Source organism: Epinephelus fuscoguttatus, linkage group LG14 (assembly GCF_011397635.1).
Source record: "Epinephelus fuscoguttatus linkage group LG14, E.fuscoguttatus.final_Chr_v1".
Taxonomy (NCBI): Eukaryota; Metazoa; Chordata; class Actinopteri; order Perciformes; family Serranidae; genus Epinephelus; species Epinephelus fuscoguttatus.
The window spans coordinates 2,970,665-2,987,168 of NC_064765.1; the positions used below are offsets into that span (position 1 = coordinate 2,970,665).

Sequence of the window (16,504 nt, forward strand, 5' to 3'; positions counted from 1 at the left end):
AGAATGACGATGCTCCTCATGTCTGTGAAACAAATGTAATATGAATTATATACTATAACATACTGGTTGATTTACATTTTGTATTAATCTAAATCTGCAAAGTAAATACATGTAGCGGAGTCAGAAGAACAATATTTGCCTCTGAGATAAAGAGAAGGATTAGAAAAGTAGAAAGTATTGAGGTTAACAGGGAGGTGCAGATCTTTCCTGTGAAGGTCAAAGGTCAGCAGTTACTGCGTCCTGCAGCCACAGAGCGATGATGTGAGAGAGAGAGGCATGATGGGAAAATAACAGTGAGCTGAGGGTGAACACAGACCAACTCCCATTTCATCTTCACTGCTTTTATCCTGATTCCTCTTTTTTTGTTCCAATTTGTTTTCATCTGCGTCTCTTTCTCTTCCTCCGTCTGTTTCACCGTCTCCTCTCATCCTTTCTTTTTTTCTTTCTTTCTGCTGCCATTTTATCTGTTTGTTATTTTCTCACCATCTGCTCTCCTCCTTTTCTTTTTTCTTCTTGGCTTTTTTTGTCTCTTTTTTATCTCTCTGTCTTCATTTATTTATTCTGCTAAATAGAAAAAAATCAAATAACTCTCCTCGTGTTTTGTTTAATTTATACACACATCCTCTAAAACAACCCGCCGCCTATAGATCACTGAGTGTGTGAACACACACACACACACACACACACACACACACACATGGATGAGAAGCACTTTGGCAATTACTCACACTCTTTATGGCAAACATATGGGCTTCACACATGCACACACACACACACACACAGAAGCACTCATCAAAAATGCATTCAAGAGTACAAGGAAATGAGACATGAACACACACAGACATCACATGTGAATGTAGAAACCAACTGATGCACAATGCTTGGTGCGCGCACGCACACACACACACACACACACACACACACACACACACACACACACACACACACACTCTCTCTCTCTCTTTCTTACACTAAGACAAACAAACAGATTGTATTTGCATAGAAGCGTGCAAATGCAAACATATATGCACAACAGTAGGCATGTGTTTTAGCTGCACACACACACATGTGCGCGAGCACACACACACACACACACACACACACACACACACAGAGGTGCTATTTGCATTCATTTGCATGTTCCTAGACAGATTTCCAAATCAGCATCTCCATATCCGTCCCTGAAGAACAGCATCATGCACACGGATCCACACACACACACACACACACACACACACACACACACACACACACACACACACACACACACACAGAGTTGTCTTATCCAGATATTTATTTCTGCTGTGTGTGTGTTTGTTTGTTGGTTTGTTTACACGTGTTGACTTTGTTGTGGGTGCCAGCAGTGCTAACGTTAGCGGCGGTTAGCTTCAATTAGAATTCCGGGCTCTTAATTGGCGCGTCTCGTTAAATAAAGCACAAGAGGATGAAAAAGCATCGCTAATAGGACTTTGAACTGCTGCGCTGTTGATAGCGTGTTAGCTAACTGACTCTGTGTTTGTGTGTCTGCGTCGATAGTCACACTTACACTTTGTAGTTATAAGTGCCTGCTTGGCTGTATGATTGTGTGTGTGTGTTTTGTTGATTGCTGCAGAGAGGCAGGTTTTCTCTTTGTCTGTCTCCTTATCTGTCTCTGCTTCTCTCTGTCTTATATCTCTCTGTTTACATTTGACTCATCTGCTCTGCTGAAGCATTTCTGAGGAAATTTAACCTCTGACTCGATTATGATCACTGGCACTGCTACTCCCGTTCTGGCACTTTGACATTTTTGTCCTGCAGAATTCACAAGGAGGATGAGTTGGACAGTGGGGTTCACGTCCTGAGTCCCATGTGTTGTTAGGTTTGGGCGACTAAAGCACTTTGGCGAAGGGGTGGGGGAAATAATGTAGTTTTGATAAGTTAACATGTGTCATGCTTCAAACCATTGTTGACTCTTTCAGTATTTAACTAAGACCACAGTCTTTCCCTGAACTTAACCAAAACTCACAAAGTGCCTGCTAAATTAAAATATGTAAATATCCTAGTTTCTGTTTGTCTTTCGGAGGCTCCTCCTCCCCCTTGATCTGTTTGTCTTTGCGTGGTTTTGAAGTCTGGTCTTTGTGGCAACAAATGAAACGTCCATAACCCCGACAGTGTCCTAATCTGTCTCTAAAGACTTGTCCGAATAAAGAAAAACAACTGTTAAATCAGCTGTAAAGCAGTGTTATTACAGCTATTTTCCATTTAGTCTTGAGACGAAAATTCTTGTTAGTTTAATTCACACTGTACTCGTTTTTATCCTTCATAGTTTTAGTCGACAAAAAATCAAATCGTTTTAGTCAATGTTTAGTCCTGATGTTTTCAATATATTTTTTTAATCTTTAAACTAGTTCAGTGAGGCTAATTCATGTCTCAGAAATTAGAATCAAGGTGACAGGTTGTATAAAATAATGTGTGTGTCATGTCTCCAGCAGTGTGTGACAGGTTTAAGGGCTGATTTACAAGCACACACTTACTGATCATCATTTGAAAAGCTCAACATCTCTGTATTTATGCTCTCAACAAATAACTAATGTGAGCCAACTAGGATTTGTCCCCAGGTTCATTGTAAACTCTGACTTATCCATGTGACTGTTAAGAAGCAGAAACATAACTTGTTTCTTCATGTGCAACATGTTAGTCTGGAGGTTTAAACTGGTGTCCTCTCACAGAGTTGGTGATTCAAACTAAACTTTCATCTCTGTCAGAGAAAACTGATCTGAGTTCAGACTGTTTACTTACAGCACAGCTACACTCACAGATAACTGAGCCTCCTACCTGCCTGTCAAACACCATCAACCCACAAACCTTCCTGAGACAGTCCAGATTTGGGTGCAGTCTTATCGGGATCAACTGATCTGAAGTTTGGTGGCCGGTGGCCGCTTGCTCCACTGCCGTTCAGCGATTAACAAGCAGAGCTAGCTGCTAACAGCCACCGCTGCAGCTAACAAACTCCACGAATCCATTCAGCAGCTCCACCATCCACAGTCAGACACACATAGCTGATAATTTACTGCTGAATTACAGCTCACAACTTGCACCAACGGCTGACGCTGCTCCACTCTGACTGTCTCTGCTGGCTAGCGGAACATCATGGTGCAGACTATTTACTGGAGTTTACCAGCCTGTTCCTCATGCTGCATCTGAAGATAATTACAAGCACGGCCGTTCTCAGCTTTCAATGTCCGATCGTCTACCAATAACATTTACATGTCTCGTCTTGTCAGTGAAAATGAAACATAGATCTTGTCTTAGTTTTTATTATCAAGATCTATTTGTAGCTCGTCATCGTCTCGTTTTTGTCCTGGAAGAAAATGAACATAGTTTTGTCAATGAAATGAACACAGGTGTAAAGAACAGATGAGCCACACGTTGAGATGTTGTTTAACTCGGCTTCTTCATGCATCTCAAGCTACAGTGAGTTTTTTCTCTGCAGAGGAAAAATAGGGGACTATTTTCAGCGGCGTATTAATCCACATTTGGTGCTCTAGTGAGTATAAGTGTCAACAGGACGGTGTATGTGGGACTCAGTCAAATTAAACTGCAGTGTGTGTGTTCATGGTGATGAAGGAACATGTCATCTAGTGACGAAGTGAAGCTCAATGGTACAGAGTTGTGTTTCAGGTTATAGACACACACTACACTGGTTGGCAGATAATTCTTAGTCATGCGATTTGTAAGAATAACATATTTCACCAGATTTATCTTTAAATCATTCCTTAGTTAGGAAAAGGGGTTTATACAAATGTAATTTTAAGGGTTTATTTTTCTTTCTCTCATTCCTGTTTTTTGTTTTTCTCTCTTTCCCTCTCTCTGTCTCTTTCTTTTGTTTTTTTATTTCTTTCTCTCTCACACACTCGCACACTCTGTTACTCTCTCTCTTTCTCTATATTGCTTTCTCTAACACACACAAACACACACAGCTCCAGGGCAGCAGTGGGTGGAGTGGAGCTGCTCTCCCAATTGAATATTTGGTCCAGCTGGCATGTGTGTGCGTGTATATTTCTATGTGTGTGTGTGTGTGTGTGTGTGTGTGTATGTGTGTGTCTATATGTGTGTTTTAGGGCGCGTGGAGCGAATAAGCACAGGTCTTTCCGGAACCCCGGGGAGATCAGTGAGGCGAGAGGATGCTAACACACACACACACACACACACACACACACACACACACACACACACACACAGGCTGCTCTTTGTAAGGCGCTGAGAGATGGCGGCCAATGAAAGGCCTATTGATTGGGTCTGATGGGCGATCCAGGCCTTTGAATCCCATTACCAGCATCAACACACTATTGGTGGCAACATGAGGGGGCAGACAGAGAGGGAGAGATAAAGAGGTGTGAGAGGGTCTTAGACGACCTCCACGCTAAACTGACGAATTCTGAAGATGCAGATTATCTGTGAAAACGTACAGAAACGTCAGAACCAGTGTTTCCCAACTGGTAAAGATAGGGGTCCAGATTTCTCCTTAGTCATTAGTTCAAATCAGAGTCCTGCACAGGTCCATTTTTGAAAATGCTGTACCTGTTACCCGTCATTATGTCAAAATCAAAGCCACGCCCGCCCACACCTGTTGGGTTCTCCGTTCTTGAATTCCAAATACAGCGGAGGAGACGTCTCTTTGACTGGATGGTGAAAACATTCAATCACTGCCAGGTTAGGAAACATGTTAGCATGCTCCTTCCACCACCATCAAACCTCCAAAGGATCCTCCTTGGGTGTCTTGAGCTCCATGTAGGCTGCCACCTCATCCTCGGGCTGCAGAGTTTCATGGCTGGAGTCCTCCACGTCGGGGTCAAAGGTTACACTTGTGTCACTGACTTTCAAAATAAAAGAAACTGTCAAAATATTACACAGATACTGCACATCTTTTGTTTTATTCTGACAAATAAAAATCCATATTTTTGTTCTCACTCGCTTCAAAATGAACCTGCAACCCACTTTTAGACAGCAACCTTCCAGTTGGGATCCGCTTGTCTGAATTACTGGAAAACAGGATATCTTGTCATCTTTTGGTAGACAAACTATAAAACTGTTGATCACAGTCATCATCTTGTCAGGAAGGATCCAGACAGATATTACAGTGCAGTTAATAATCCCAGTAAAGCTCTGTTTCTTTGACAGTTTGGAATGTGGCTTGTTTGCTGTCTCATCTGGAGTTTAGTGCAGATTTAGCTTTTCACATGAGTGCAGGTGGAGGAGGCCAGATTCTGTTAAATTTGGAGAAACCGGTCTTCTGGTAACTTGAAAGTTGTCTTATTATAGAAGTGTCTGGATCCAGCTAGCATTAGCTACAGGTAAGCCTACATTGAGAAGTCACGTCTTTCAAACCTGAAGTGTTACTATAAGGAAGTGACTCCTGGAGGGCTGATGTTTAGCTAGCAGCTAATGGTCAGAAAAACCACCAGAACAACTTGACAAGTACAGATTTCTCCAGTGTGCTATGGGAGGTTTTAGCTGGGCAGTGAATGCAGCACAGTTGGAACTCTTTATTCCTGAGCAGCAAAGTTTAAGGCACTGGGGAAATGATTGATCAGTCGATCTGATCTGATCAGATCAGATCAGATCGGTAGATGAGAGAAGCAGCTGTGACCTAACACACCGGTGGTTAAGTTTCACTTTCACTGTGTCTCTGTTCTGCTGCTCCGTCTGTGCCCTCTTTCAGTGGAACAAATAATAACCAAAGGGTTTTTTTATTCCTACGGCACACCTAATGAACAGTCCTGTTCCAAAAACAGAAAATCTAAACATGGCGGCAGATGTTTTAATCTTGGCGGGCCCTCCCATGTAAATGAACGTGTGGGAAACCCTGTGTCCCATCTTACCCATCTACCACACACACCTCATCAACTACCACTACACCCCCTAAAATATCCGTTTATATCTGTGTATGTGTAGACACAGGATAATATGTAGACGGGAGGAGACGAAGAAAAATAATATGTGAGAGGAAATGAGGTCGGAAGAAGAGCAGAGGATGGAGTGAAGAATGAAAGGGATTGAATATGAAAGAAAGAGAAGAAGAGCAAGGAGGGTGGATAAAAAAGAGAGGGAAGCCAGGTGAAAGGAAGAAAAGGAGGAGTGTGGGGAAATATAAAGAAGGAGAAGAAGAGTGAGACAAGGAGGGACAGAAATAAAAGAGGGAAGAGAGAGAATTGTGTTTTATTGCTTAATATAAAAGGTGTGTGCAGGAAAATAGAGACAGAAAGCAAAAGAGAGAGAGAGGGGGTGAGGAAACACACACACACACGCACACACACACACACACACACACACACACACACACACACACCTCGGGGAACACAGCCGTATACTTTCTCTCAGCTCTGTCTGAATGGAGACAATTTGATCATCATTATTACAAAGACTCTTTGATCAGATCATGTCTCATCAACCCGAGCCCATCTGTGCGTGTGTATGTGTGTGCGCGCGCCTCTGATCAGTGCAGCTCGACACACGATCTCAATGTCAAACCTCAATGTCATGTCTCCGTATCAGCACACCTCTTAGCACCTCGCTAATATGCTAATGCTAAAAGCTAAATGATATTAGGTAGGCTTCTGAGGCCGTCCTACCCCTGTGCTCCAGGCTAATATGCTAATGCTAACAGGTAATCTGATCACTGTGGCTTTGAAGCAGCCCACTGTGTGTGTGTATGTTAATCAGAGCAGGGAGTTAGAACCTTTTAGGCCACCGGCCACAGCTGCTGAGACATCCCAAAATCCACCTGCTGCTCTCGCCATTTAACAGTTTGAGTTTGAAACTATGGAAACTAGTGACGGTTAGTTATCTGCAGGTTAGACTCAGTCACAGTTTTATTTTGGAAAACTAAAGTGATGTTTTTGACTTGAAGTTACAAACTAACAAAGATTACTCTTTAGAATATCTTTAGATCCCTCGTGATTCAGGATTTGAATTTTTAGGCTGTTCATGATATTGTGATTAACATTGTGTTTGCCAGGAAGTTAATTTCTGTGCTGGCTGTCATATAACTGCAGTGTTCTCTTCTGTGATAGCTGATTCACTGACTTTTCCTTAACTTTGAGTGTTTCTAATGTAAAGATGTGTCTTCTCTGGAAGCCCCTACTGACTTATTTCAGGCTCTGCTTCCTCAGAAGTATCTTAAAGTTGTGGGTCCTTTGAAGTCATCTGTTTCTTAGAGTGCATTTTGAGTCTGTTTTGTTAATCAAAAACACCTGAATCATTTGTATGAGAAAATGTTGAAAAACAAATACATATGTACATGAGCCTTGTGAATTTATGACTGTTAAGGCCCTGATACACCAAGCAGACCATCGGCCGTTGGTCAGTGTTGGCCCGCTCGTAAGCATCTGCCACCCTAGTAGGTGCAATGTGTCTCACACTATTGTGCCTCATTTGCCCTCAGCAGCTTTTTTTTGGTTTATTCAGCATGTTGAATTGGTGGAGGTGGAGCCTGCCAGTGAATGAAGTCACTTTGAAGAGAGCAGAAACAGAAGTGAGGAAAGTAAACAAAGAGCTAAAGTCCAGAGGGAGTGAGACAAAAAACTAACGTGTTCCATAAGTTCTGATTATTTTTCTTTATCCATTGAGCTCTTTAGCAGAAACGTTTCCTGATGGTTTGTGTTATCGTTCACTGGCGTACGGTAAATATGCTCTGTTCTTTCAACGCTGGATTGTGTTGTTAATGTGCTAACTGGCTAACTGGCGCCAAGAGGGTCCTCTGGTTTCCCTTTTTAGTGAAAAATACAGACGATCACCGTCTGCCGATGTGGAGAGTTATTTCCTCTCATGCACGCACTGTACTGTACGTGTTGGTTGGCTGTTGGTTGTAGTCTTTGTAGTGTATTCATGTGCATCTTTTTCACTGAGACAGAGGCGACGTGAGGCGACACAACAATCAGCATTTGCGGTGCTACTTCTTTGAAGTTGGTTTGGTGTGTCTGGGCCTTAAGTCAGAATGATGTTGTTTTAAAGCCACAGAAATTACATCATGAGGAGAATGGGGTCAGACAATCACATCCTGTTTCCTTCCAACTGTTGACGTTGGTTTCTAAAACCAACTGTTTCTGATGCTAAACACCATCAATGTACGTCCACTAACAGTGTTTGTTTTTGACACTGACAGGCTCAGATTGTTATTCTAAGTGTGTGACAGCATTATGAAAGGATCCCTACAGAGATAGAGCTTTGTGTTAAAGAGTCAGATCCTTTTTGTTTAACCAGAAACAGCCCTGAAATCACCGTCACCAAACTCACCAGACTCCATTTAAATAAACAGTCATTTTATCATAAAACACACTTTGTCCACGTCGACAGAAACTAAATAAAACTCACAAAACCCACCTCGGTTCGTTTTTCCACCCTTCCAACAATCATCAACTCTGGTTTTGTTGAAATTAACCCTTAACTCACCAGTTAGAAGTGACAACATGCTGCCTCTGTACACACTAAACTGACTGGCCAGCAACCTTAACAAGCACCATATAGCCTATTTACCTGAAATCCTGAGTCCGCATCCGGCCCATGAGCTGCAAGAGCCGCTTATTTGTGGACCACAAGCTGAACACTTGACTCCTTCACTGTGTGCTTTGGTTTGGTCAGCAAATGGGCTGTCATCCATGCCAACGATAGCGCTGATTGGCTATTAGCGAGAACAGCACTTTTTACTTTCATTTTTGAAGCATACACTTATGGATACTTTAACAGCAGTAGGAGCCTAGATTGAATGAAAATGGCATGTTCCAAGTTCGAAAAGAAAAGAAAGGTGTTTTAAGGTTTTGTTTTATTTCAGTATTTATTTGAATTTATGTCAAAATGGAAATGGTATTTTTTTTTTTGTTTTATTTTAGTATGTATTTTTGTGGTTGTTTTGAATAAAAAAGACATTTTGTTTTGAATGTGACAGTATTATGGCTTGTGGCTTGACCAGCTATAATAAATGGACCTTTGACTCATTGAAAAATGTTGCGTTGTGCGTGCATGTGCGCGACCACGTTAAGGTGAGACGGACACGAATATACAGATAGTTTTGCTTTCTTTTTCATGAATGCTGTCACAGCTGAAGGGTCTTTCACTGGAGAAAATGTTGTATAGTTTTTGTTTGAGGTATTTTCGTAGTCTGTAACTTTCCTCTGTTCAGCAGAACGTGCATAAACACTCACACTTCTCCTTGTTGCCTTCTGTCTTTTCTGTCTGTCACACTCCGACTGTCTCTGTTTCCCTCCCTCTCTGTCTCTCACAGACACATAAATACATACACACAGCCTCTTATTACCGCCTGCTGTCTGACGTGCATAAAAGCAGAGCTGCTCTGCATGCCTTATCATCGTGTGATTGATGGCTGGCTGTTCTACTCTTATCGATTCTATGCTCTCCATATATTAAACGGAGGAAACGGAGCCGAATCGCTCGTTGGAATAAGCTCGCTGAAATACGATCGCTCTCCGATAGCCCGGCTAATCTGCACAACCTAATTCATTCCTAACATCAGCTGGGCCCTATCCCACAGACGCAGACAGTCACGCTGTGTTTTCTGTAGTGCTGATAAATGTACTTTATGTTTATTAGCTGTGAGGTATTTCACCAGCTTATCTGGAAATTATGTGGGGCAGAGTGGCCGCCGAGTCTGTAAAATTACTCAATCAGCCGTGAGATTTGAAGTAATTTACGACGTTTGCGAGGCAGTAATGATTGCAGAATGCAGACAGTCGTGTTTTATTTGGATAATAATGATATATGAATGTGTTTCGGGGGCGTTGTGAAGAGATATAGCTGATGGTTTTGGTTTTCAAAGTGATATTTTATTTTTTATCTGTGAAATGTAATATGTAAGGGACAGTGTCACCACTATCTGCTCACATCCGTTAAAGCTGGTTTAGGAGATGTGAGGTTTATATATGAGAGGAAGAACAAGTTCAGTGGAGCTCAGTGGGTGTAGAGCAAGACACCGACACTGCCGTATTTTAGGGTTCAACCTCCTGCTGAGCTTCCTTCTCATGTCAAACTACAGAGATCATCGACTTTAAGGATTTTCTGTTCAAACAGAAGCCAGCTTATGTCATCATCACAATTTATTTTAAATCATTGGCACCTGCTATTAAAGGGACAGGGTGAAATATTTAGAGGGATTTAGTGACATCTAGTGGTGAGGACTGCAGACTGCAACCAGCTGAAACTTCTCCTGGTCTTATAGGAGGGTTTTACCTGGAGCCAAATTATCTGCAGAGGTCTCCTCTTTTCCAAACCCCCCCCCCCCCCCCCAAAACAACAACAAATGAACAGGTAAAATAATACTGAATACAGCAGTTTCACATTACAAATCAGTGTTTCTCCTAAGCTGTCTGGCATGTCTGGGACAGGCCACTAGCCCAGCACCTGCTTATGTGAGCTCACGTTTTTTCTCTCATAACTTAAGATTTAGACGTTCAAGAGGTGTTTAGCGAGTTTTTCAACACTCTCATCGCAGAGAGGCTATTAACTATGGTGGCTGATTCAAAAACATGAAAACTTTAATGTCCCCATCTAGAGCCAGTGTTTGGTTTATTTGTTTCTGGCTTCCACAGAAACATGGTGGTGCAACAGGGTGACCTCTGTGGTCGAGGACCTCCTCCCTATGTAGATATAAACGTCTCATTCTAAGGTCACGAAAACACAACAATTCTTATTTTCAGGTGATTATACACTAAAGAAAACATTTTCTGCCAATATATTCCCCTAAATCCGACACACTGGACCTTTAATGGCTGCAATATAATCTGCTGCAGGCACAGATGTTGCTACGTCTTAATCAGAAAAACAAGCAACCTTATAGTAAGTGCCAAACGACAGACATGTAGTTTCATGTTAGTTTTTAATAAGTAATTTCATTGTTTTAAAGATCATCAGTAAAACACACTTACACCCTTCTAATGTTATCATTTTATTGAGCTAAAATCTTATTCGCTTTTTTCCATCTTAATCTTTCACCTTGAACAACTGTCAATTTTTGACACGCAGGTTTTTATCTCAGCTGTTTGCTAGTATCACATCACATGACCTTCTGCATGCACATCTGAACATTCACAGCTCTACAAGAAAGTTACTCTTGACATATCAAGTGAAAAGATGTGTGGATCAGTCAGTGAACATACCAAAGCATCAAATGAGTTATCATGACCCTCAACGCCAAAATGGGTACAACAAAATGTAAAGTGAAGTGGTGAAACAATAAGTCTATTGACTGATTGGTTGATGGACAGAAAATGAATTTACAGCAGTTCTGACAGCTGATTGAAAATGTGAAGTTTTACAGATCAGTCAATTAATTTACAGAACAAATAATCAATAGATGAATCGATCTCCTTATAAAGACCTAATTATTTTCATCCCAAACTTCCAGCTGCAGTTCCTGTGTGTGTGTGTGTGTGTGTGTGTGTGTGTGTGTGAGGGGTTAAAACACCTCGTCCCATCCGTCTCCACTGTGTATATCCCGCTCCATAAATATTGGTGGTGTGGAGGTCTGACCTTGTCATGTGTTGACTGATGCCGTCGCCCGTCGATCCCTCACTGCAGACGGAGGCCTGTCTCAGGCAGAGTACACAGAGTGGAAGCAGAGCGGCTCTGAGAGCTGCTGCTGTGTGGAAAAACATATAAGATGTGCAGTTATGTTCATATTCTACAGCGGTCACAATGATCATATCGCCCCTCTGTTACATCAGCTGTGTGTTCTGTTATTTATTCTTTTGTCAGATAAAAATAAGAATCCTGCCGTCTCTTTTTTATAAAGGTTAATTTAATTAAAAAAAAACATAGATATGAAAAAGAAAATTAAACAGTTGATATCTCCATTAGAAGTACATTTAATGTGTTGATCAACATACAGACACACACACACAGCAGAGTCATGAGAGTGTGTGTGTATGTGTGTGAATATGTGAGTGGAGCATTTCCCATGGCAGCACAGCAGGATGTCAGAAGTGGTTAAGTCTTGAGGACTGAGTACCTTGAGGCTTACACACACACACACACACACACACACACACGCTTCAGATCGGGAAAGGCTGTAATGTTCATAGATCTGACTGGAGTGTTTTCCAACACCGCCTCAGGCTTCTCCATCCATCCCTCCGTCCGTCCATCCGTCCGTCCTTAAACTTCCTCAAATATAATCCATTGTGTGTAATGAAATTGTTACAGTTTTCCACGTAATGCAACAACGGCTAATTTATTTTCTGTAGCTAACGACATAATGTAGTTTTGATATATGTGAATACATGACGTTTTATTTATCATCACATACATATCTTTTTTTTTCTCCCTGCATTCCATCTCTTCCTTCATGTATGCCAGCTAAATGACATTATGTTTGAGTAGAGTTTGAATCTGGTTTGTGTCAAAAATGCTGAGCAAATGAGGCAAGAAAAAAACCCATTATGGGTCCTTAAAGAGTCAATGAAATGTTTTTAAACTGAGTCCTTGAAAATATGAGGGCAACCTGATTTTAATAACAAAATAGTGTGCTAGTTGTAAGGTATGCTACGCTAGTGACGTACGTCACATGACGTTACATTACCTTAGAAACCACTGTACTTATTATAAGCCAAACTATGTCTTTTTCTCAATATAAGCACGTGCTTTTGTTGCGTAGACCTCAGGAAGTAAACCCAAAAGGAAGTGTTTTACCTACTTTGTAAGTTTCTTTGAAAAAGACGACACGTAAGAAGCAGAAACTGAACATTCCCTGTGGAAAAAAGAAGTGTATTTTTTAAAAGACACAATGCGTGTAACAAGCATAAATTGACACACTGTCCCCGAATGTCTAGCGCGTCATATTTTGATGGGTTAAAGCGGCGGTCTTTGACCACTTGGGATGATAATGGGCTGCCTTTCCATATCTGTTTCTGAACTGATTGTTTGACTGTTCAGCTTTCCTGACCGATCAGACCTCTTTGAAACGAGCGGGACTGAGCTGCTTACTGATGATGATCTTTGTGTGTTTCAGAGTTTCAAGCTGAACGTGGACAGTCGCAGCGCTCTGAAGGAGAGTGTAATGGAGGAAGGCAGAGCTCTGCTCACCGTCATCACCTCCCACCAATCAGGTATATTATCACACACACACACACACACACACACATTCATATTCATTCACACCTCCTGCACTCCTACACAGAGAGTGGACACACACACACACACACACACACACACACACACACAGGTGGCCATAACGGAGCCCCCAACTCTGTTCCATTCATTATTAATATTTGGATTAACAGAGTGACCTTCAGAGAGGAGAACTCATATGAATGTAGCTGAAAGAGAGAGACAGACAGAGAGATAAAGACAAAGAGTGAGATGGAGAGGCAGAGATAGAAAATCTGAAAGGAAAAAAAAAGCCAGCGGGCAGAAAACTGTCTGGCAGGGAAAGAAACATTCAATATAATTTTATATTTTCCAAAATCTGCAGCCAGAGAGAAAAATGGGAGAGAAAAGAGACAGAGAGAGAGAAGAGGAAGAAGAAAGAGAGGTCACAGTTTGGTTTAAATAACTATTATGTTAATGTAGGGAAGGATTGTAGTTTGGATTGAGAACAATTACAGGAATAACCATTGTTGCCCTTTGACAAACAAGAGTCATAACGTACATGTTCAGATGAGGTGCTTGTCAGTTAAACGTAATTTTACATTGGTTTAATTTTTGCTCTTGAAAAACAGACTGATGCATCTTTTTTTGTTTTAAGTAACGTCCTACATGAAGGCGATCTGCAAAACCAAAAACACTAGTCTGAAATCTGTATACGTTGATTTCAAGTTGCTAACGTGGCTAAGGTCTATCTCCTGAGCTGCCGTCAGCTTCCCTTCTGGTGAAGTAGTGTCCTAGCAGCTAAGAGTGAGGCGGAGGGATCTCATTTGGGATCTGATAAACAGTAAATGTACCACTTTCAGTTTCTTCAATGCTGTCTGGCACATCAGAGATGGTCAACGAGCCCTGCATCTGCTGATGTGTACTCACCTTTTTTCTTTGATAACTTACAATCCAGACATTCACAAGGTTTTTAACAAGAGTGAATTATCCACAGAGGTCTCTTCCTCTCTAAAACAAACAGACCAGCTGATTTAAATGAAGAAAAACACTGAACAAACGGTTTCACATGAAAAAAATAAGTGTTTTCCTGATGCTCTTGTGGCAGAGAGGCTTCAAACTACTGTGGCCGATGTGAAAATGCAAATGTCCCTGTAGTAATCTCATCAGCTATTTTGGTTCTATGTTGTCTGTCTGTAACTTTATGTTGCTGCCTGTCTTGGCCAGGACACTCTTAAAAAATAATTTTGATCTTAAGAATGTTTTTTCTGCTTAAAAAAAATCTCTACAGCCTGTGTTTGCTAGTGTAGGAACATGGCGATCTAAATGAGGGCCCACTCCCTATGTAGATATAAATGCAGTCGTAGAGTCAGTAAGAGTTTAAAGGTTGAAGTAAAGTTGACATACAAACACAAATAAACATAAATAATCTGGTTTATTATGAAACACACTCAGACCTGAAGAGGTGTTGGGATTATTTATGATTCATTTTTGAGAATTAAAAGTCAGTTTGTGACTGTTTTTACTTTTTGACACTATTTTTATTTTTTGTGTGACAAGACGAACTCCTCTGAAATTAGTTTGACATTTGGACTGACGCAATTTTTTCTCATTTTCTGTCTCTGTCTCTCCTCTCTGTTTCTTTCTCTCTGGTTTATCCCTGCGTCTCTCGCCCTCCAGGTCTGAAGGATATCCTCCATATGGTTTCCAGCCAATGGGATCAGCTCCAGCGGCAGATCCGGCGCCAACATGGCTGGATGCTCCGCGCCCTCCGCTGCATCCAGGCCCGCCTCCTTTACACCAGCCAATCGCACAAGCACTTCGCAGCCTCGGGGGACCTGTCAGCCAACCGTCAGGCTCCGTGCTCATCGGACGGCCTCAAGGTAAAAAACTAACGGTGGTTTTTATTTTCTTTTTTATATTCTGTCCATCTGTTTTTTGTTTGTTTTTTACTTTGGTTTATATCCTTCCATTTCCTCTCCGGTTGATCCCTGTTATCCCTCCTTCTCTCCCTCTATCACACACACAAGCTCACAGTCAAATCAATCACACACACACACACTTACCCAGGGTCCTTTGTACATTTCTTTGTAACGTTTGTATTGGCTGCCAATTAACGTCCTGATTGGATTCTCCGTTCTCATTGGCTGCTGGTGAATTGGCCGGACTTGGTTAATTAGATGTAATCTCCCTTTCTGTCTCTCTCGTTGAAACAGTCCTGTCATTCACATTGTGTCACTGCTGTGTGTGTGTGTGTGTGTGTGTGTGTGTGTGTTTGTTTCAATATTTTTCTTGGGTCATCTGTGGCCTTCTGTTTCTTTTCTTTTACACAAACTGAGAAAGAAAAACAGATTTTGATTTCCTTTGTTGCTGCTTTTGTTTGTTCATTCTGTTCCTTCATTTTATATCACTCTGTCCTTTTTTCAATTGAATGCTTTTTGTTTTTGCCCCTTCTTTTGATTTTTTACTAACATCTCATCTGTTTTATTTTATTTTTCCAATTTAAGAGAATTCATATAGAAAAAGAAAACCCCTTTTTATTTGTATGTCTTTGTCCAAAGTAAGGTCCTTCCCACGCAGAAGTATCAGTCCAAACATAGAAAGACAAATATTCACCCTACGCATACTTTTTAGAGTCCCAAGTTGATCTAAACAGCAACGCCCTAAGTAAGAGACAAATATGATAAAATAGCCCAATTGCTACAAAACATCGATATTGTACATTTTGTAGCTGAAATGTTTGGTACAAAACTGCTTAGGGGACACAGCCATGTCTCTGTAAAGAACAACCACTCTTGAAGCCCTAAAAGCAGCTGCAGAAAAAGCGACAGGTCGCTACAACACACCCACGTTTGGGGTCAGAAAAGCCGTTGTGAAAAGGGCCATGAGTCCCTAAAAGACAACCATGTGTGGGGTCTGAAACCGCTCTTGAAATAGAGCCAGGGGTGGCAACAAACCCACATCTGATGCTTAAAAATCTGCTGGAAATGCATCAATGACTCAGTAGATCCTAAACATTTTTGTTGCTTGTTGGCTTGGCAGGCGTCTCGCCAAGGTGACACGCCATTTGCAGAAACGTACAAAGCCAACATTTTCTTCTGGTGATGGGGCTGGAAAAAACACAAAGGTACAAGTCCGCAAGAAAAGGATAAAATCAATCAGCAAATATTTAACAACAACAGTGACACCCTGAGATAATCTTCCTTGTCAGTGCTTGAGTTAAAGGTCCTCAAGGGTCAAAAATTTTGGACCTGATCCAAAACGCCCCTGTAGAAACCCTACCTGAAATTAACATACATAAATTGTTGACCTACGCTGATGCCTGATCTGAAAGGCACCTGAGGACAGTCAGATCGGGTCCTGGTTAACCTGATGTAGACCCTTTTCTTGTACAGTACAGTTCACACCTTCTCGCCGCAAAATAAATCGT

At 41.4% G+C, this 16,504-nt stretch overlaps 1 protein-coding gene across 4 annotated transcripts in view; it reads left to right on the forward strand.

Moving 5' to 3' along the window:
• akap6 (A kinase (PRKA) anchor protein 6) overlaps nucleotides 1-16,504 on the forward strand; it is a 276,529-nt gene that overhangs the window by 89,890 nt on the left and 170,135 nt on the right. For all 4 annotated transcript variants that reach the window (XM_049596070.1, XM_049596069.1, XM_049596072.1 and 1 more), the window contains 2 exons: nucleotides 12,998-13,094; nucleotides 14,755-14,957. In XM_049596070.1, coding sequence (XP_049452027.1) covers nucleotides 12,998-13,094; nucleotides 14,755-14,957 — 300 coding nt within the window. The remainder of the gene's footprint in view (nucleotides 1-12,997; nucleotides 13,095-14,754; nucleotides 14,958-16,504) is intronic.